This window comes from Rhinoraja longicauda, chromosome 11, assembly GCF_053455715.1.
Source record: "Rhinoraja longicauda isolate Sanriku21f chromosome 11, sRhiLon1.1, whole genome shotgun sequence".
NCBI lineage: Eukaryota > Metazoa > Chordata > Chondrichthyes > Rajiformes > Arhynchobatidae > Rhinoraja > Rhinoraja longicauda.
The window spans coordinates 26,294,996-26,313,900 of record NC_135963.1 but is presented as its reverse complement, the minus strand read 5'-3'; the positions used below and the strand labels follow the sequence as shown (position 1 = coordinate 26,313,900).

The 18,905-nt window shown below is 39.9% G+C and overlaps 1 protein-coding gene across 5 annotated transcripts in view; it reads right to left on the bottom strand.

Moving 5' to 3' along the window:
- Positions 1 to 18,905, bottom strand: part of LOC144598396 (terminal uridylyltransferase 4-like) — a 78,359-nt gene that overhangs the window by 33,144 nt on the left and 26,310 nt on the right. For all 5 annotated transcript variants that reach the window (XM_078408524.1, XM_078408523.1, XM_078408527.1 and 2 more), the window contains 9 exons: positions 18,541 to 18,704; positions 16,499 to 16,615; positions 16,140 to 16,317; positions 15,300 to 15,388; positions 14,487 to 14,538; positions 12,204 to 12,273; positions 9,590 to 9,716; positions 5,149 to 5,268; positions 2,123 to 2,350 (listed from right to left, as the gene is read on the bottom strand). In XM_078408524.1, coding sequence (XP_078264650.1) covers positions 2,123 to 2,350; positions 5,149 to 5,268; positions 9,590 to 9,716; positions 12,204 to 12,273; positions 14,487 to 14,538; positions 15,300 to 15,388; positions 16,140 to 16,317; positions 16,499 to 16,615; positions 18,541 to 18,704 — 1,145 coding nt within the window. The remainder of the gene's footprint in view (positions 1 to 2,122; positions 2,351 to 5,148; positions 5,269 to 9,589; positions 9,717 to 12,203; positions 12,274 to 14,486; positions 14,539 to 15,299; positions 15,389 to 16,139; positions 16,318 to 16,498; positions 16,616 to 18,540; positions 18,705 to 18,905) is intronic.

Sequence of the window (18,905 nt, the reverse complement as noted above, 5' to 3'; positions counted from 1 at the left end):
TCCATTTGTATTGAAGCTGTAGTCCACCATGGTATTCAATTTAAAGATTTCAGTAAATTTTCTAACAAGATGCAAGTATGAATATTACAGAGATTTGAAAATGTATCGCTATCTGAGCTGATAAGTTTAATCCTTTAATAGATTAAAAAAATATATGATAATTGCCTACCTAAGTGTTAATATTATAAAGTAATAATGATGTAATTTTAAACAAAACTTCTAAGTTCTCACTGTTCAAGGGCAGTGGGTGGCAGAGTAGGACACAGGCAGAACAGCTGCCTCACTGTGTTATCTGTGCTGAGTTTGCATGTGACTGTATGAATTTCCCAGAGTGCTCTCATTTCTTCCCTCAGCTCATATGCGAGAAGGTAGTCTGGAGCAGAAAACAAACTCAGAAGGAACTCAGCAGGTCAGGCAGCATCTGTGGAGGAAAAGCGGTGGCCGATGTTTGGGGTTGGGACCCTGCATTTGGGTTCAATGTCAAGAGAAGATAGTCAGTATAATGAGCTGGTGATAGCTGGGACCAATTGAGATGATGGACAGATAGAGCCAGGTGGGGGAGGGAAAGGAGAAGGTTGAGACAGGGGCTGCTGGGTGATAAATGGAACAAGTTAAAGGAGGGATGATGGGCAAAATTGAACCAGATGAGGGATAGGAAGGGTAGTCCAAGGGAAAAGGATCTCAGATATATGTGAGTAATAGGCAGATAGAATGAGGCGGGGGAAGGTAATGAATCTAGATAATGAGGGAGAATGGAAAAAGTGAACAAAGGGATAAAGTATCTAGATGGACTAATAGCAGTAGGAGAGGAACACAAGAGATGCAGGTTACTTGAAATAGGAAAATTTAATGTTCATACCATTGGATTGTAGGCCATCCAAATGGAATACAAGCCGTTGTTCTGATTTGTGTTTTACCTCACCATAGCAGTTTCTGCAAAACAGTTACCTCATTTACTCTTGGTCTCTCCAATATAAAGTCGGCCGGCATATGCAATGTGGAAGGTGGAAATTGTTTTGGAAGAGGTGCATATGAATCTCTCACCTGTAACTCACATGTAAGGGTTGCTTAGGTCTATGGATGGTATTGGGTCAAATATTGCACCACCCTTTCAGAGGAAACTGGCAGGAGGTGGGGAGATGTGGATGGAGAGGAATGAGCAGACCAGGGAGTCAGAGAGAGACGGCTCTTTGTAGAAAGCAGAAAGATGGGGAAAGGGGAAGTTGTGATTGGTGATGGAATCTCTTTAGAGAAGGTAGAACTGGCAGAGGATGATATGCTAAATTGTAGAACCTAGTGGGGTAAAAGGTGAGAACCAAGGGAACTCCATCTGCTCTGTCTGTGAGGGGGGGGGGGGGGGGTAAGTAGGAGATGGTGGGATCAAACTTCTGGGAAATGGCAAAAATGTGAGTGAAGGCCTCATCATGAGAACAGATGCAACTAAGACACAAAGACAGAGAATGGAAGAAAGGGATGGCTTAATTACACAAGAGAGGGTGGGAAGCGGTATAGTCAAGATGGGAGACAGTGAGTTTACAGTAGACTACAGGGGCTAATTTGTCTCCTGAGATGAAGGCAGAGAGATCCACAAGAGGGAGAAGTGTCAAATTTGGTCCAAGTGAAATTGTAGGTGGATGAATATTTGTAGCAAAGGTGGTAAATTGATGCGATCTACAAAAATGCAGAAAGTACCACCGATGCAGTCACTGATGCAGTGGAGAAAGAGTTGGGGAAGGGTGCCAGTGTAGGTTTGGGACAAAGACTGGTCCATTTAGCAACTGAAAAGACAGGCGCAGCTGGAGTCCATGCAAGTACACAAGGCTACACATTTGATATGTAGAAAGTGGGAGGAGTCAAAATAGTTTGTAGTTTAATTGGCCACTGTACATTATCCCTTGTGTAGTTTTGAGGTAAAGAATTGGGGAAGTAATGATGGACGTGCGAGAGAGAGAAAAGGTTGCAGGGAAATAATCTGGGGAATGGGGTTGCTCTGTGAGTTGGCATGGACTCAATGGCTCCATTGACAAGATTTTTTTTTTAGAGATACCAAAAAATTAAGCATTATTACAGAATATTTATAATAGTAAAGATGTTAAAACACAGAACAATATACCACACTTACTCTGCCTTGTTTATCCTTCAGTGAATTGTTTTGGGTATTAGGTTCACTGCTTTCCGTCTTTTTGTTAGATTTTCTCTGATCAGTTTTATTTGAGCTTTTTCCATCTCCACTGTTTATGCTTTTTGATTCCCCAGAATTTGCAGTTCTGTGTTCCCATAATACATATTCATCATTCCGTATTCCCTTCAGGTGATACTCATCAATCTTTTTTAAGTCAAAGCCTTCAATCTAATTTTTAGAAAATAACAACATGAAATTCCTGCATCTCCAAATAAAACTGGGAAAACAAATTATGGAACATATTAAAAACACTGACAGTTGCAGAATAAAAAATAAAAAAAGATGCTATACGGAAGTGTAAAGATATCTGCAACAAGTAAAGCAGTAGTCATGGGATTTGAAGTCTATCACATTTCAATAAACATAGCAAAAAAAGTAAGGAAATTTGTGTTTGGTAGATTATTTCTTTGTTGTAACAATGCTTCTTGGCAATAAATCTTATACCGTTGGAAAGCCTGTTTATTTCCCTTTTAAATGGTGCCACATTTGTAAGGAACATGCATTTGTGGGATGAGCAGCAGAGCTGAGTATATGGGTTGCGCCCATGAAAAATTTGCCAAATCTTCTCTGCCAATGCCAAACAGCTTATTCTGCTGTTGCTATTGACTCTTGTTTTGAGCTTCTGGTACCCCCAGGTGCTGACAATCAGGTGCCTGATTGGCACCTGATTGGCAGCATCTGTGAGCATGGGCCCTGCTACAGTGGTCAGTAGGTGTCTGCTCCAAGAATCGGCATGCCACGTTTGACTGATCTGGATAAGGCCCGTGCGATAGGGCAACTTCAAGCTGGTGTTCCGCAAAACCAAGTTGCGGCATTATTTGGAGTGAGCCCTAGTACCATCTCCAAAGTGAAGGCCAAGTTCCATATAACGGGGGATGTCAGAGACAGGCCGCGAAGTGGGCATCCCAAGAAGACGACACCCGAAGAAGACCGTTTCCTCACCCTGTCAGCACTTAGGAACCGTAGGCTGTCTTCTACAGATTTGCAGTCAAGGTTTGCAGGACGATATGGCCGACGGCTCTCTGCCCAGACAATTCGGAACAGACTGCACGCAGCCGATCTCCGGTCTCATAGGGCTGCCAGGAGGCCTGCCATGACTGCCCTTCACCATCAGGCCCGTTTGCGCTGGTGTCGGCAACACGTGCACTGGAACCTGAACATGTGGAGGAACGTTATGTTCAGCGATGAGTCCAGATTCTGCCTACGGCAGTTGGATCATAGGGTCAAAGTGTGGAGAAGACGCGGAGAACGCTATGCTGATTGCAGCACCGATAGAGTAACATCTTTTGGTGGAGGCAGTGTGATGGTGTGGGGCGGCATCTCCCTGACTGGAAAAACGAGGCTTGTCATCATTGGAGGCAATCTCAATGCAGAGAGATATCGAGATGAGATTCTGCAACCAGTGGCAATCCCATATCTCCACAGTCTGGGACCGAACTCTATCCTCCAAGATGACAATGCTCGCCCCCACAGAGCAGGGTTTCTCAGAGACTACCTCCAGAATTTGGGAGTGGAGAGGATGGAATGGCCTGCCAGCAGTCCTGACCTCAACCCCATTGAACACTTGTGGGATCAGCTTGGGCGTGCTGTTCGTGCCAGAGTGACCAACACAACCACGTTGGCTGACTTGCGACAAATGCTGGTTGAAGAATGGGATGCCATCCCACAACAGTGTGTGACCAGGCTGGTGACCAGCATGAGGAGGAGGTGCCAGGCTGTTGTGGCTGTGTATGGTTCTTCCACACGCTACTGAGGCTCCTGTTTATTAAATGAATAAATTGTTAAATTGCCAATATGTCTTGTTTCTTCAGACTTCAATCATCCAATCCACCAAACAACACCGAACAAGAGTCAATGGCAGAATAAGCTGTTTGGCATTGGCAGAGAAGATTTGGCAGATTTTTCATGGGCGCAACCCACATACTCAGCTCTGCTGCTCATCCCACAAATGCATGTTCCTTACAAATGTGGCACCATTTAAAAGGGAAATAAACAGGCTTTCCAACGGTATAAGATTTATTGCCAAGAAGCATTGTTACAACAAAGAAATAATCTACCAAACACAAATTTCCTTACTTTTTGTGCTATGTTTAGTTAAACTAGGTCAGAAACAAATGACCACCGGGTGGAGCCGTACATGGCAGCCTCGCCGACAGCCTGTCTCGTCCCTTTACTTGTATGTTTTAGTGTATCTTTAGTTTTTCTTTTATGTGGGGATGGGGTTAGGGGAAACTTTATGACTTTTTCCGTATCATATTTCCGTCTGCACTGTGGCCTTAACTTAGGGAGCTCCAACCGCAGGAACTTCGCCCGCCCTGATCGCAGGAGCTTCGATCGTCCCAATGCGGGGGCTTCGATCGCCGACTGCGGGAGCTTCGATCGCCCCAACTGCGGATTTTTTCGATTGTCCCGACCGCGGGAGAAAAGGAGGAAAGAAGGTACAAGTTATTTGCCTTCCATCACAGTGGGGAATGTAAGGTCGCCGAAAAATAAGATTGCAGTGCTGCCTGTGAGGACTCGGAGGGAGTGCTGTGAGTGCAGTGATCTCAGTGTTTGCGGGGACATCGCTCCACGAGGACATCCTGGAGTCTAGTGCGAGTGTGGACGTCCTTTTGACTGTTCGGGCAAACAGGGACTGCAGAGAGTGACAGTGGTCAGTACAACTCTGGTCACTTCACGGTGAAGGAGTGTGTGTGTGGCCTGGACATTGAACTGATGGCTGAGGGTCTCCGCTTATGCTGTGTGCCCTGTGGATTCTCACACACCGCAGTGGTGGTTGTTTAAGTCTATGTTTAATCTTTATGTAGTTATGTCTCTTGTTACTTTTTTAAAAATGTATGACTGTATGGCAAATCAAATTTCACTGTACCTCGGTATACATGACAATAAAGGATCATTGAATCATACAAATATCAAGGAAAATAGGATGAGCATTTCCCTCATAGAAAAAGTATTATAATTCTCACCCATGGGCCCAAGTAAGCAGGTAAAAGAGGCTCCTGTCTTTGTTGAAGAAAGAAGATTACCATCAATGTAAAAGAATAAGAAGGAATGCCACCTTCTGCTTGGCAGTCTATATGACAGACCTAGAATCAGAAGAGAATACAGATTAAATATGCAACCAGTTAAAGTTTACTGCAAACTAAATGATTTCAAAAATCAGCCAACAAAATATTATTGCAGCTCTTCATGGATACTGATAAATCAAAACAATATAAAAGTTGGACTACAATTATACGTTACTGTTAAAACATTTATTGAGATCGAAGAGATGCAAGAGAGTAAAGGATTATCAGGGTAATAAAAACCTGAGTCAGAGAGATAGATTTTAAGGAGGATCTAAAAACAGAAGTAAATTGCAAAGGAGGCTAGGTTGATGAATCTGACAACAAAGAGCAATTGAAAGCATATCTGCCAATGCAAAGGGAAAAGGAGGAATGGAGAAAAGCGAGAACCAGAATCAGAGTTTGGAGAGTTTATAAAGCTAAAGAAGTTTACAGACACGAGTCAAAATTAGAACACAGTGGGATTTAAGCAATGACAAAAAGTTTGATTGGTCTGGGAAGCAGAGGGTAATGAATGAATGAATGAATGGATCTCATCCAGAATTGGATAAGCACAATTGAGTTTAATGAGCAGAAGGCTATTTAGAGTGGAACATGAAGTTTAGCTGGAGAAGTCAAGAGAACCAATGACAAAGCTGCAGATTTTATATTATGTATTTGATCTTTCAAATGTTTAGCCAAAGAACACTATGTCTCAACTAAGACTAGACACTAAGGCAGTCAGTTGAAAGCACAGAATCAGTGAAGGGATTGAGAGATGTGGTAGAGATTTAGTGCTTAAATATTGATATCAGTTTACTATTGTTATAGAAAGAAACAGACATAGAAAATAGGTGCAGGAGGAGGCCATTAGGCCCTTCGGCCATTCATTGTGATCATGGCTGATCATCCACAATCAGTAACCTGTGCCAAACTTCTCCCCATATCCCTTGATTCCGCTAGCCCCTAGATCTCTATCTAACTCTCTCTTAAATTCATCCAGTGATTTGGCCTCCAATGCCCTCTGTGGCAGAGAATTCCACAAATTCACAACTCTCTGGATGAAAAAGTTCCTTCTCACCTCAGTTTTAAATGGCCTCCCCTTTATTCTAAGACTGTGGCCCCTGGTTCTGGACTCGTCCAACATTGGGAACATTTTTCCTGCATCTAGCTTGTCCAGTCTTTTTATAATTTTATATGTTTCTATAAGATCCCCTCTCATCCTCCTAAACTCCAGTGACTACAAGCCTAGTCTTTTCAATCTTTCCTCATATGACAGTCCCGCCATCCCAGGGATCAATCTCGTGAACCTACGCTGCACTGCCTCAATTACAAGGATGTCCTTCCTCAAATTAGGAGTCCAAAACTGTACACAATACTCCAGATGTGGTCTTACCAGGGCCCTATACAACTGCAGAAGAACCTCTTTACTCCTATACTGAAATCCTCTTGTTATGAAGGCCAACATGCCATTAGCTTTCTTCACTGCCTGCTGTACTTGCACGCCAACTTTCAGTGACTGGTGTACAAGGACACCCAGGTCTCGCTGCACTTCCCCCTTACCTAACCCTGACACCATTGAGATAATAATCTGCCTCCTTGTTTTTGCCGCCAAAGTGGATAACCTCACATTTATCTATATTATACTGCATCGGCCATGCATCTGCCCACTCACTCAACCTGTCCAGGTCACCCTGCAACGTACTAACATCCTCTTCGCAGTTCACACTGCCACCCAGCTTTGTGTCATCCGCAAACTTACTAGTGTTACTTCTAATTCCTTCATCCAAATCATTAATATATATGGTAAACAGTTGCGGCCCCAACACAGAGCCTAACGGCACTCCACTCGCCACTGCCTGCCATTCTGAAAACGACCCATTTACTCCTACTCTTTGCTTCCTGTCTGCCAACCAATTCTCTATCCATGTCAACACCCTACCCCCAATATCATGTGCTCTAATTTTGCTCACCAATCTCCCGTGTGGGACCTTATCAAAGGCTTTCTGAAAGTCTAGATACACTACATCCACTGGCTCCCCTTCATCCATTTTACTTGTCACATCCTCAAAAATTTTCAGAAGATTAGTCAAGCATGATTTCCCGTTCATAAATCCATGCTGAATTGGACTTATCCTTTCACTGCTATCCAAATGCACCGTTATTACCTCTTTAATAATTGACTCCAGCATCTTCCCCACCACCGATGTCAGCTAACTGGTCTGTAATTCCGTTTTCTCTCTCGCTCCTTTCTTGAAAAGTGGGATAACATTAGCTATCCTCCAATCCACAGGAACTGATCCTTAATCTATTGAACATTGGAAAATGATCACCAATGCGTCCACTATTTCTAGAGCCAACTCCCTGAGTACCGTGGGATGCAGACTATCATGCCCTGGGGATTTATCAACCTTCAGTCCCATCAGTCTACCCAATACTATTTCTCGCCTAATGCAAATTTCTTTCAGTTCTTCTACCCCCCTAGATCCTCTGTCCTCTAGTACATCTGGGAGATTGTTTGTGTCTTCATTAGTGAAGACAGATCCGAAGTACCTGTTCAACTCTTCTGCCATTTCCTTGTTACCCATAATAATTTCACCCGTGTCTGCCTTCAAGGGATCCACATTTGACTTTGCTACTCTTTCTCTCTTAACATATCTAAAGAAGCTTTCACTGTCCTTCTTTATATTCTTGGCTAGCTTCCCCTCGTACTTCATCTTTTCAGCCCGTATTGGCCGTTTTGTTACCTTCTGTTGTCCTTTGAAAGTTTCCCAATCCTCTGGCTTCCCACTACGCTTTGCTGTGTTATACATCTTTTCTTTTAGATTTATTCCATTCCTAACTTCCCTTGTCAGCCATGGTTGCCTCCTACTCCCCTTAGAATCTTTCTTCCTCTTTGGAATGAAATGATCCTGCGTCTTCCGGATTATGCCCAGAAATTCCCGTCATTGTTGTTCCACCGTCATTCCTGCTAGGATCCCTTTCCAGTCGACCTTGGCTAGCTCCTCTCTCATGCCTTCATAGTCCCCTTTGTTCAACTGCAACACTGACACTTCCGATTTAACCTTCTCCCTCTCAAATTGCAGATTAAAACTAATCATATTATGATCACTACCTTCAAGCAGTTCCTTTACCTTGAGTTCTCTTATCAAATCTGGTTCAATGGACAACACTAAATCCAGAATTGCCTTTTCTCTGGTAGGCTTCAGTACAAGCTGCTCTAAGAATCCATCTCTTTCTTGGAGTCCAGAACCAACCTGTTTTTCCCATATCTGCATATTGAAATCCCCCATCACCAGTGGCATTAGCTGTTACATGCCAGTTTTAACTCTTGCTGCAACTTACACCCGACATCCGGGCTACTATTTGGGGGTCTGTAGATAGCTCCAATTAATGTATTCTTACCTTTACAATTCCTCAACTCCTCAAGGGACTGAATTATGTGTACCAAGAATCAGTGAAAAACTTTGTTTTGCATGCTATCCAGTCAAATCATGCTATACACAAGTACAATCAATCCACATACAAGTACAACAATTAGTCTCAAGAGAAAAATAACCAGAGTGATGAATGTATTGCTACAGCTTATAGTGTTACAGCTCTAGAGAAAGTGCAGATTTTTAAAAAAGTGCAAAGGCCGCAATGCAGTAAGCTGGGAGATCGAGGTTATGCTTATTTGTAGAACATTTATAGAAATCACTTGATCTCCCATCTCCACCTTCCTTCTCCTGAAACTGGCATTATGAATCAGAAAACAAAGGGAACATCTATTTTGTACCTTTTGCCTGATGGGGAAGGGGAGAAGAGAGAATGACAGGGAAGCTTATGTTGGCTGCTGAACAGAGGCAGCATAAAGAGCAGATGGAGTTCTGGGGGAGGGGGGAGCCTGGTTCGTGTGATGGATTGAACTACAATTTCTTGCAGACCTGGGCAAAGCAGCTGCTAAACCAATCTGACATACATCCGGATAGGATGCTTTCTACATTGCATCTATAAAAATTATAAGAGCCACTGGATGGAGACATGCCAAATTTCCTTATTCACCTGAGGAAGTAGTGCTCTTCATGACCATAACATCAATGTGATTGGAATTCAATAGTATTCATTACAACTTTTTTCTTTCTTCATTTTAAGCAACTAATTCTAGAATGAAGAATTTAGCTTCAACTGTTTGCTGATTAAACACCCCTGTAACTCTTAACTTTTAATAATAAATACTTTCAAATGTGAAATCCTTCAGTATGATTCAGTTAGCACTCCAACATTTTTGGAATATAACGCATAACTGTTAAAAGAATGATCAAGTTGCTCATGTTGATTGAGATTTAGATCAAAATAGTTAATGCAAAATGAAAATACTCACTCTTGCCCAACATCGAAATGCCAAAATCAGTGGGATCAGTCGAGGTTCCAGTTTTACCAGTGCTGCCAACAGATTTGTAGTAAGACAGGCCACATCATTTCCTGCACTAACTTTACAAATTAGTCCACTGCAATTGAAGAGAACACAGTCTGTAAACACTTACTACAGGTACTATATATTAAAAAATAAACACTTTTTTAATGCAATTGTCCATTTTTTCAGGTGATATTTTTGAACAGTGGAGAATTTGGAAAGGTAAAATGGCTTGTTAGTAAATTGGTTATAGTAATAATATGGAGGTGGCTAGGCATGGACTATTATAATCTATTCTCTGAATGACATTCCTGTGAAGAAGCATTCAATGTAGGTTAGCGAGGACTGCAGGTGGTCTCAAAGTGGTACCATTGGAAAAAGTTTGAAGTATAGTCAACGTTGGGATGTTGGAATACTCTGCAAATTTTGGCTGCTGCAATTCTTACCAACAGTATTTTGATTCACAATTAGTTAAACACCTTTTGCAGTATTAATTCAAAAATAAATGTCCAGGAAACTGGAGCTATACTGTCCTTCTACAAAGATTGATATTGGATGGGAGCGAGGGTGAGGAGAGGAGAGGTCCCACTTTTAGTCTCGCTGACCAGAGTTATTTTGAATGCTTGTGATATTCACATGCATTTAAAATCACTTAGGATAGATTTTTTTTTTAAATGACAGCTAGTGAAACTATGTTCCCAGTGCCCTGGATGTCAAAGGCATCACATGATTGTCTTTTTATACATCTGTGACATTCACGTTGGAAGTTTCCATTAAAAATGAAAGGTATTGTAAAAAAATTAGATGTATAATATGGACACAAGGAACTGCTGATGCTGGTTTACAAAAAAAGACACAAAGTACTGCTATAACTCAGCGGGTCAGGCAGCATCTCTGTAGAAACCCCATGGATAGGTGACATTTCAGGTCAGGACTGAAGAAGGGTCCCAACCCTAAGTGTTGCCTTTCCATGTTCTCAAGAGATGCTGCCTGACCCGCTGAGTTACAGCTGCACTTTGTGTCTTTTTTAAAATTTACAATACATTTTTTAAACTTAAAAAACATTCAAACAATCAAAATCATTCAATCCAACTAAAAGTAAACATTTTTTGCAGCAGTTGATAACTCCAAGTAGTGCTCTGCTTGTGCCAGGTTTAACCCAGCAGAGATTCAGTGGATAGTTCCCAGTCTGAGAGTTCGGAAGCCCTCAGCCGGGACTTCTGCGAGGATATCCAAGTGAATCCCAGCATTAAAGCTGGTGAAGTGGAGGAAAATCCATCACATTAAGTTTTAATCTATATAAATATACAGTAAACCCTTGTTTTAACGGATCCCTTTATAACGGATTTTGGTTATAGTGGGCGAGCTCTAACTCACACCATCTCCCCAGCTGCTTAGAGCAGAGGGGTCTGCCTGACTCATATGGTGCATCATCCTTCTACCACTTCTTCCTTCGATTTGTCTGCTCGATCGTTGTCGCCTCCTACCTCTCCCGTCGCTCTGTCCACTCGGCCCCTCCTTCCCCCACCCTCCCCTCCACCACCACCTCTTCCTCCTCCTTCTCCCTGGGGTCGCTGACATATTCCACTTTGGAAATGGCCACCGGTGAGAGGGGAGGGAGCCCACAAAGACTGAGGGCATCTTGTCGCTGGCAGTGGCCTGAAGAAAGCAGTGTCCCCAAGGGCTACAGCGTGAGATGCATCAACAGCTGTGTGAACTGGTGAAGAAGGGTTCGCTGGTGCAAACCAGCGGCACTGCACATAGTTTTAAAGTGAGATAACACAAAGTGCTGGAGTAATTCAGCAGATTGAATCAGTCTGAAGATGGGTCCCGACATCACCTATCCATGTTCTCCAGCGATGCTGCCTGACTTGCTGAGTTACTCTTTGTGTATTTGTGTCCTTTTGTGTATTAACGATCATCTGCAGTTCTTTGTTACAACTACATACAATGATGTTTTACTCGGTTATAAAGGACAATAGGGAATAACGGACATTATTACAACCCCCCCCCTCCCCTCCCCGTATGGTACATTATAACGAGGGTTTACTGTATAGGAAGATATAATCTCTTCTCAACCACGTTCAGACCATTTCATGACATTTCCATACATGTAAACAATGACCACTGACTTTCAGAGACAGATGAGAGGTAGTCTATAACATTAATTATAATTTCAAACAAAACAACGTGCAGCTGCAAATGAGATATTCATTGCATGAAGAGAATCCATGTGAAATTATGTGAAGTGGGGGATATCCTGCAAATTTTATAAAATATAGAAAATCTGTAATGAAAACAAAAGAAAATGTAGGAAATGAACAATGCATCTCAACAGGAGGCAGAAGGAAAAGAAAGAAAAGTGATTGTTTTAGCCGAAAACCCTTTATTGGAATGGTTAGTGGAACATGATTCCTATGACATTCTGCGTTCTTTTTATACCATCCCCCTAAAGTCAAACTGTATTGCGTAATTTCTCATGTTGTACCTTCTATATATTCAAGATCACAAGCAAGAAATGTTTGCAGACATAAAGAAGCTGTATAATTAATGCCTGACTATAACAGTGGTTAACACAAACCTTTTTATATCCCTGCAGCATATAATTGGAACTTTGGCATGGAAATCAGACTCGACATCTGAATAGAAAGCTGGAAGGTAAAGTTACAATGCAGGTTAAGGACAACGGAAAGAAAAATCAGTCTGAATTAAATTACCTATAAATAAGTTTATATTCTTTCATTGTCATTGTCATTGCTGATATGTGTAATATTTAAAGTAGATATTGTACTAAATGTTTAAAATCAACTTTAACTTAATAAAATCTCAATACAACATAATTCAATTAAAAAAATAATGACAAGCCATAAAAATAAGTTTGCACCCCCTCTTAATTGCCATCTACCATCCTGTTATTTGTATTAAACATAGAAAATAAGTGCAGGAGTAGGCCATTTGAGCCAATACGATATGGCTGATCATCCAAAATCAGTGCCCCGTACCTGCTTTCTCCCCATATCCCTTGATTCTGTTAGCCCCAAGAGCTATATCTAACTCTCTCTTGAATGCATATATAGATTTTGGCGTAACTTCTAAATATGTCTATCAATCTTTATATATTGGTCTCTAAGAATTTTGGTCAACATCTATCCAATCATCAATTTCTCAAGCAAAATAGAGTTACAACTGACATTTCCTAAATTCTTTCTTTTTGGTAGCTCCTTGGGATTGAGGATGGCTCTTTATTTTCATAGATTCAGAGGTATCAAATGAGACCAATGTGGACTTATTTTCCACAATATGGACTCAAGGACTTGAAAAGAACCTAGAAAGGGTAGATGGTGACAGACTAGGCAGGCGTGCTGGTAATTGTTAGGTGGTCCACTCCCTCTGCCACTTGTGCAGGGTCTCTGTACTCTTCAGATCCTCCAAACCATCCAAATGCTCTTATATCAAGATTGGAATACAAAAGCAGAGATGCAATGCGGAGGCTCTAGAAGGCGCTGCTCAGGCAACATTTGGAGTACTGTGAGCAAATTTGGGCCCCGTATCTGAGGAAGGGTGTGCTGGCTCTGGAAAGGGTCCAGAGGAGGTTTACAAGAATAATTCCAGGAATGAGTGGGTTAGCATATGATGAGCGCTTGACAGCACTGGGCCTCTACTCACTGGTGTTTAGAAGGTTAAAGAGGGACCTCACTGAAACTTGCAAAATAATGAAAGGCTTAGATAGAGTGGATGTGGAAAGGATGTTTCCACTGGTAGGAGACTGCAGGACCAGAGGTCATAGCCTTAGAATTAAATGGCGATCTTTTAGAAAGGAGGTGAGGAGGAACTTCTTTAGTCAGAGGGTAGTTAATCTGTGGAACTCAGAGGGCTGTGGAGGCTGTCAGTGGATACTTTTAAGGCAGAGGTCAACAAATTCTTGAGTGTCACGGGTTATGGGGAGAAAGCAGGAAAATGGGATTAGGAGGCAGAGATCAGTCATGATTGAATGGCGGAGTAGACTCGATGGGCCGAATGGCCAAATTCTACTCCTATAACTTATGAACTCCCTCTCAACTTTGACTGGCCAAGTGCCAGAAATTTCAAGGGGTCATGAGAAAGTTGTATTTCATCAAGGAGCTTTAAACATATCCATGTATCCTTTCCTCAGTCTCTTCCCATTACAGAGCTTCGAGAGGAGTATCTGTTTCAGGTGTCAGGCTTCCAGTTTCCATATTGACAAAATTAGCATCAAAATGTTATTTCTACAGATTTGTTTCAATTTACTTTATTTGAAGCACAAACGTTGTCCAATGGTTCTGTTTCAAAAGAAGCAATTGTTTCTCTTCTATATTAAATGATCTTCTAACAATCCAAAAACAGCAATTTACTCATTCTCCTCTTCTCCAATGTAAATTAAGATATTTTTTAAATAAATGCTGCAAAACATTTATAAGTATTTATGTTTTTTGTTAATTATTTGAGTTGTTAAAAACTTAAGAACATGTTAAGTGTTTTTTTCTTTTAATTTCCTAATTGCTCCTAAACCTCCATGTGACACTTGAGAGTTAAACACATTGCTGTGGCTTAGAGGCCACATGGAGTTGATACACAGATAGGAGATTCTCGATCCTAACCCACTTTAGTTTTTTAAGAGAATTTATGGTTTCATACGTAACGCTACTGACACTGGGATTTTGTTTGATTGCTAAAAATTAAATTCCACAGCGTTGTGGGTAAGAGACCACATGGAGTTGATACATGGATAGGAGATTTCCAATCCTAAAATAAAGGGATTTGCTGTTGATAGTGCTCACTAAATTTTAAAATCAGAAGTTTTTAAATCAAAAGTATTTAAATCAAAGGAAGTCAGAGAACTTACAACTGTTTTTAATTATGTCCAGGACTTGTATCAAAACATCTGGCTGATTTAACTGAAAAAGAAACAACCACAAACAAAACTTAATTTTCATAATGAACAAAATGAAAGGATCATGCAGCATTTTTATAAACCTCTATATTGCAAAATATTGAAATGCTTAATTCACAGCCATTATTATAAATCACAGAACAGTTCAAAATCTTACACTATCAGATTACAAATTATTTCCAAATGATGATTAGACTGTGGATTATGAAATAAATATTACCATTGATTTCCTAAGATGCATAAGAATTGGATCCGAATCAAAACACAGATTTCTTAGGTTTTCAGATTCTTACACAAAAATCCCGTGACTAGATTAATTTCACACTTGCCCTTTACTTCCATGTCTGTTTGATAAGCAAGATTACAAAATGCCTCATTTTCCCCCCATAAAAAATTGAGATATTCAAGTGCCATTTACTATGAATGGTATAAAAGAACTTTAGAGAACATATCTTTTTTTCTGGCAAGTACAAAGATATAATTAAAATACGTCTAAAGTACATATAAAAACTTTAGAATGAAAAGGTTTCATGAAAGAGTCTGCTGTTTTGTAACTTTTATGATTTATGGCAGATGAACCAAAAAAAAGGAACCTTCTAGAACATTTTTTCATTTTAAATGAGTGTAGTAGGACTAAAACCAAGGAAGTACAATTCTGTAGTCCACAACACTGGTTAAAATTAATATTGTGCATGATGAATATATTAATTAAATGATCATTTTGAAGCACTGAAAAATATTTTGCATACATTTACCATCACTTACATGACAGGGGAATTTTACATCAATATTGATGTCACTAGTTTTGAAAGCAAATCTTGTAAGACATGAACCATACAACCTTAGTGAGCAAACTGTAAAACAAAAAGGAAAAACAAATAGCAAATTTAGCTCATCTGATTTTGAGTTTTTCGTGAACATTCTGGAGCATTGATGATCCTTCTATGCTTGTAGTACGATCCTTCGATGTTTGCAGAATTCTGGTGTGTAAATGGAAGACACTTGCAAAATTTATGACCAATAATAACTTTTATTCATTTTGTTTACAAGAAAGCCAATCCTCCAGTGACTGATCCTTGTGGTCCTATGTAGTAAGCACTACTTTGCAATTTCTCTAAATTTTCCTTTCTAAAAAGATAAATGATTTTTTGGCTTACTTCAACTTATTGCCAATTAGTGTACAAATTCCCTATAATTTAACTAGCTATAAATTTAACCCCACCTAGTTGATTGGTTGCATCCGCTGCTTCCTCAAGCATTCATCCAGTCCTGAAACTGAAGTTTTCATGATTCTCCTTGTAATAAGTCTTTTCTTGTGAATTTCTTCTCCCTTAAATTCACTTGAATTCACTTTAGCTTGCAAAGTATAATCCCATTTTTTTTTCAAGTCTGAGTGCTGTTGCCCTGACAACTCTGCTTTCTACAGTTAGCAAAACCACTATCAACTTCTAAATTCTCCATTTCTTGGATGTCCTTATTTAATCCATGAAGCAAACTTATACATGCAGTACAAATCAGAGTTTTGTACATTCAAATTTAACAATGTGCATGTGTGAAAAATGGACAATTTTCCTTTCTTCTATTTGTGATTAGTTAGTGAATCACCTGGCAAATGGTGCTGAATAATTTTCTCCATTTCATTCACAATATTTTTCCGGATTCGATAATCCTCATCAGAAATTCCTTCTTGCTGTGCAGCCTGTAACACAGCAGATGTCAAAGCAGCCAAATGATCATGTGTTGGTGGTTTTATGTTACGAAGTTCATTCTCTTCTTGTTTTTCCTGTAGCCAGAGGTCAGAATTTTTTTAAATTCCAAAATAGATTAACACGACAGAAATAACATGTTGACAGAGAACGTAAAAGATTAATTTATTTTAGAAAAGTACTTAAAACAAATTACAACTTCCAAACAAATTAGCATTTCAAAGTAAACTACAAATGTTCAACATATAAAGCACTTACAGTAATATTTTTCTTATGTCGTTTTTCCTTTATATGTTTATGAGCTCCCTGGATATTTTCAATGTGAACTAGGCAGAGTTTGCATAGGTACTGACAGGAAGGATATTCTGGTGAACGCTATGAAATAAAATATAAACAAAAATAGCTCAGTAACAACTAACAATATTTTCAAATGATAAAGACTGTATTTGGTGACAGGACTTTTGTCAGGCAGAGTGAAGATGTTTCCCTGTCAATTGTTTCCCTGTCAATAATAAAACGAAATGGCCGTACTGCAATTAGTGATTGGGATTGATTTCATGCATACAATTTACACGTAACAATCCTACCCATACTATACTTTTCTGGAAAAATTATCCTATTCTTAATTGGAAAAAGTTAATATGGTTAATTTTCTCTTTTTTTAAAATAGCTTAACAAATAATTTGACATTGCTAATCAACAGCCAATTTGCTGAGGGCACCTCACCTTATCTTCAATTCATTAACGTTCTCAACAAATGTCCTGCACAACCAATCGTAATCAGAAAAAGTACAAATCTTTTAATTTTTTACCCTCCCTGACTTTTTCCATAAATGTTTTGACAGTTGATTAGCAAGAACAGAATGTTAATACCTATACAGACCTCCCAACATTTGATTTTACAAATTCATAATTTTGATGTCCAAAATTCAGAATTTTTCATTAAAATTCATATGGCGCATAATGCAACTTTTCAGCAAAAAAAAGCATACACTCCAAATGCGCACACGTGTTGCGCTACATTCATGTGTGAAAAACGACTATTATTTCCAACAATCTGTAGTTCTTTGACTACATGTATAAAATGTCAGGCCTATCATGAGTATATTCAGCTATTTATAGAAAGGTTATTGAACAGAGATAATTTTTGTGTTGCAAAAAGTGTTTTGTTTTGTTTTTTCTATTTTGCTTTTTCCTTACACATCCCAATTCTCTTGGTATTGAATAAAAGAACAATGGTCATAAAATGTATGACTAAGTTATGAAGAAAGAGTTGATATATGCGACTCGACTAAGCATACGGAGGTATTGTCGAAGTAAATTCGCATATTAATTGATTATTAGCCCAAAGAAGTGGTAATTGGCTTTTCTGCTGTGTTTTATATTTTAACCCCGTCTTAATTAATTAATCTATATACTAAACCTCTTGTTTGTTTGTTTGTTCCTGAACTACAGTCAAAACGGTACACGATAGCGTGACAATTTTAGACCCAACTTACTCACCGTCGTCTCTTTGGTGCTAATGGAAGAAGTTTCATTGAAATTGGTGTTATATTTTTAAAGTTATTCACATTTTAAAGTTTAAATCTATCTCCTAGGGAGGGAGGGGGAGTGGAGAGATGGGGGAGGAGGGAGAATAAGGGGGGTTGAGTGGGATGGAGGGGGGGGGAGGGGAAGAGACAGGGGGACGGGGCAGGGGGAGGAGGGTGCTGCACCAATGCAGGAGAGGTTTGTGCCCAACTGGTCCACTTAGTCTAGTATAGTTATGTAATCTTGCACTTCAATTTAATATTTACTCATTACAGTTCCATCACTGAATTTTTGGCACTCTTGGTTCCAGAGCTTTGCTGGTTTATCCAGCCGGCCAAGGAAGTCGGCTATGGGGATAGATGTGCTGGCTCCAGCTGGGCTGGAGTTCCAGAGCCCCGGCCCAGCCAAGGTGCCACATTTTCGGGGAGACTTCCAAGGCGGGGGGATTTCCCGCGGAATCCGAATTGACAAATTGCAATTATCGACTGTTTTGCGGAAAAATGTGAGGCGAAATCGGAATGGCGGAAATGAAATAAGAAAGCGGAAACTTTCCGCCAAACTAGGAATGATTGGGAGGGGTACTTATATTAAAAATAGTAAACTGAATATCTCACTGTTACAAATGAGACCAAATATTCAATTTTAAAACTGTCTCTCCAAAAATGTATACTTGTCCAAAATTTAACATGTATTTATTATTAGATTTAAATTAAACTTTAACACCATTGTAGATTGATTGTTATGTCAGAGCAAAATCAATCTTGTCCTACTTTTTCCATGCGAAAAATATAATCTCTCTCCAATCTTTCCTCTGCTTGTTTCAATCCAAGCTGTTGTTCTGCTGTCATTTTAGACTCATCAATCACTGGCGTGCTCTCTGGATTATCCTTCTCCAATAGATGTGCTTTGTTTGCATTTGCAGCAGCAATCCTGCCTGTAATAATACAAATTTCAAATAGTATATTTGAAATGCAGTTGCGTATTTACTGAAAAGTTTTGACAGGCATGATCATTGAGCAGTCAACTTTCACCGTGCACCTCTGGAACTGGAAGATGTTTTGGCCCATTGGTATAGGCTCTCAGCAGTGGTTTTGATTCGTGAGACTGCAGCACAAGAAAACTCTCCAATCCTATA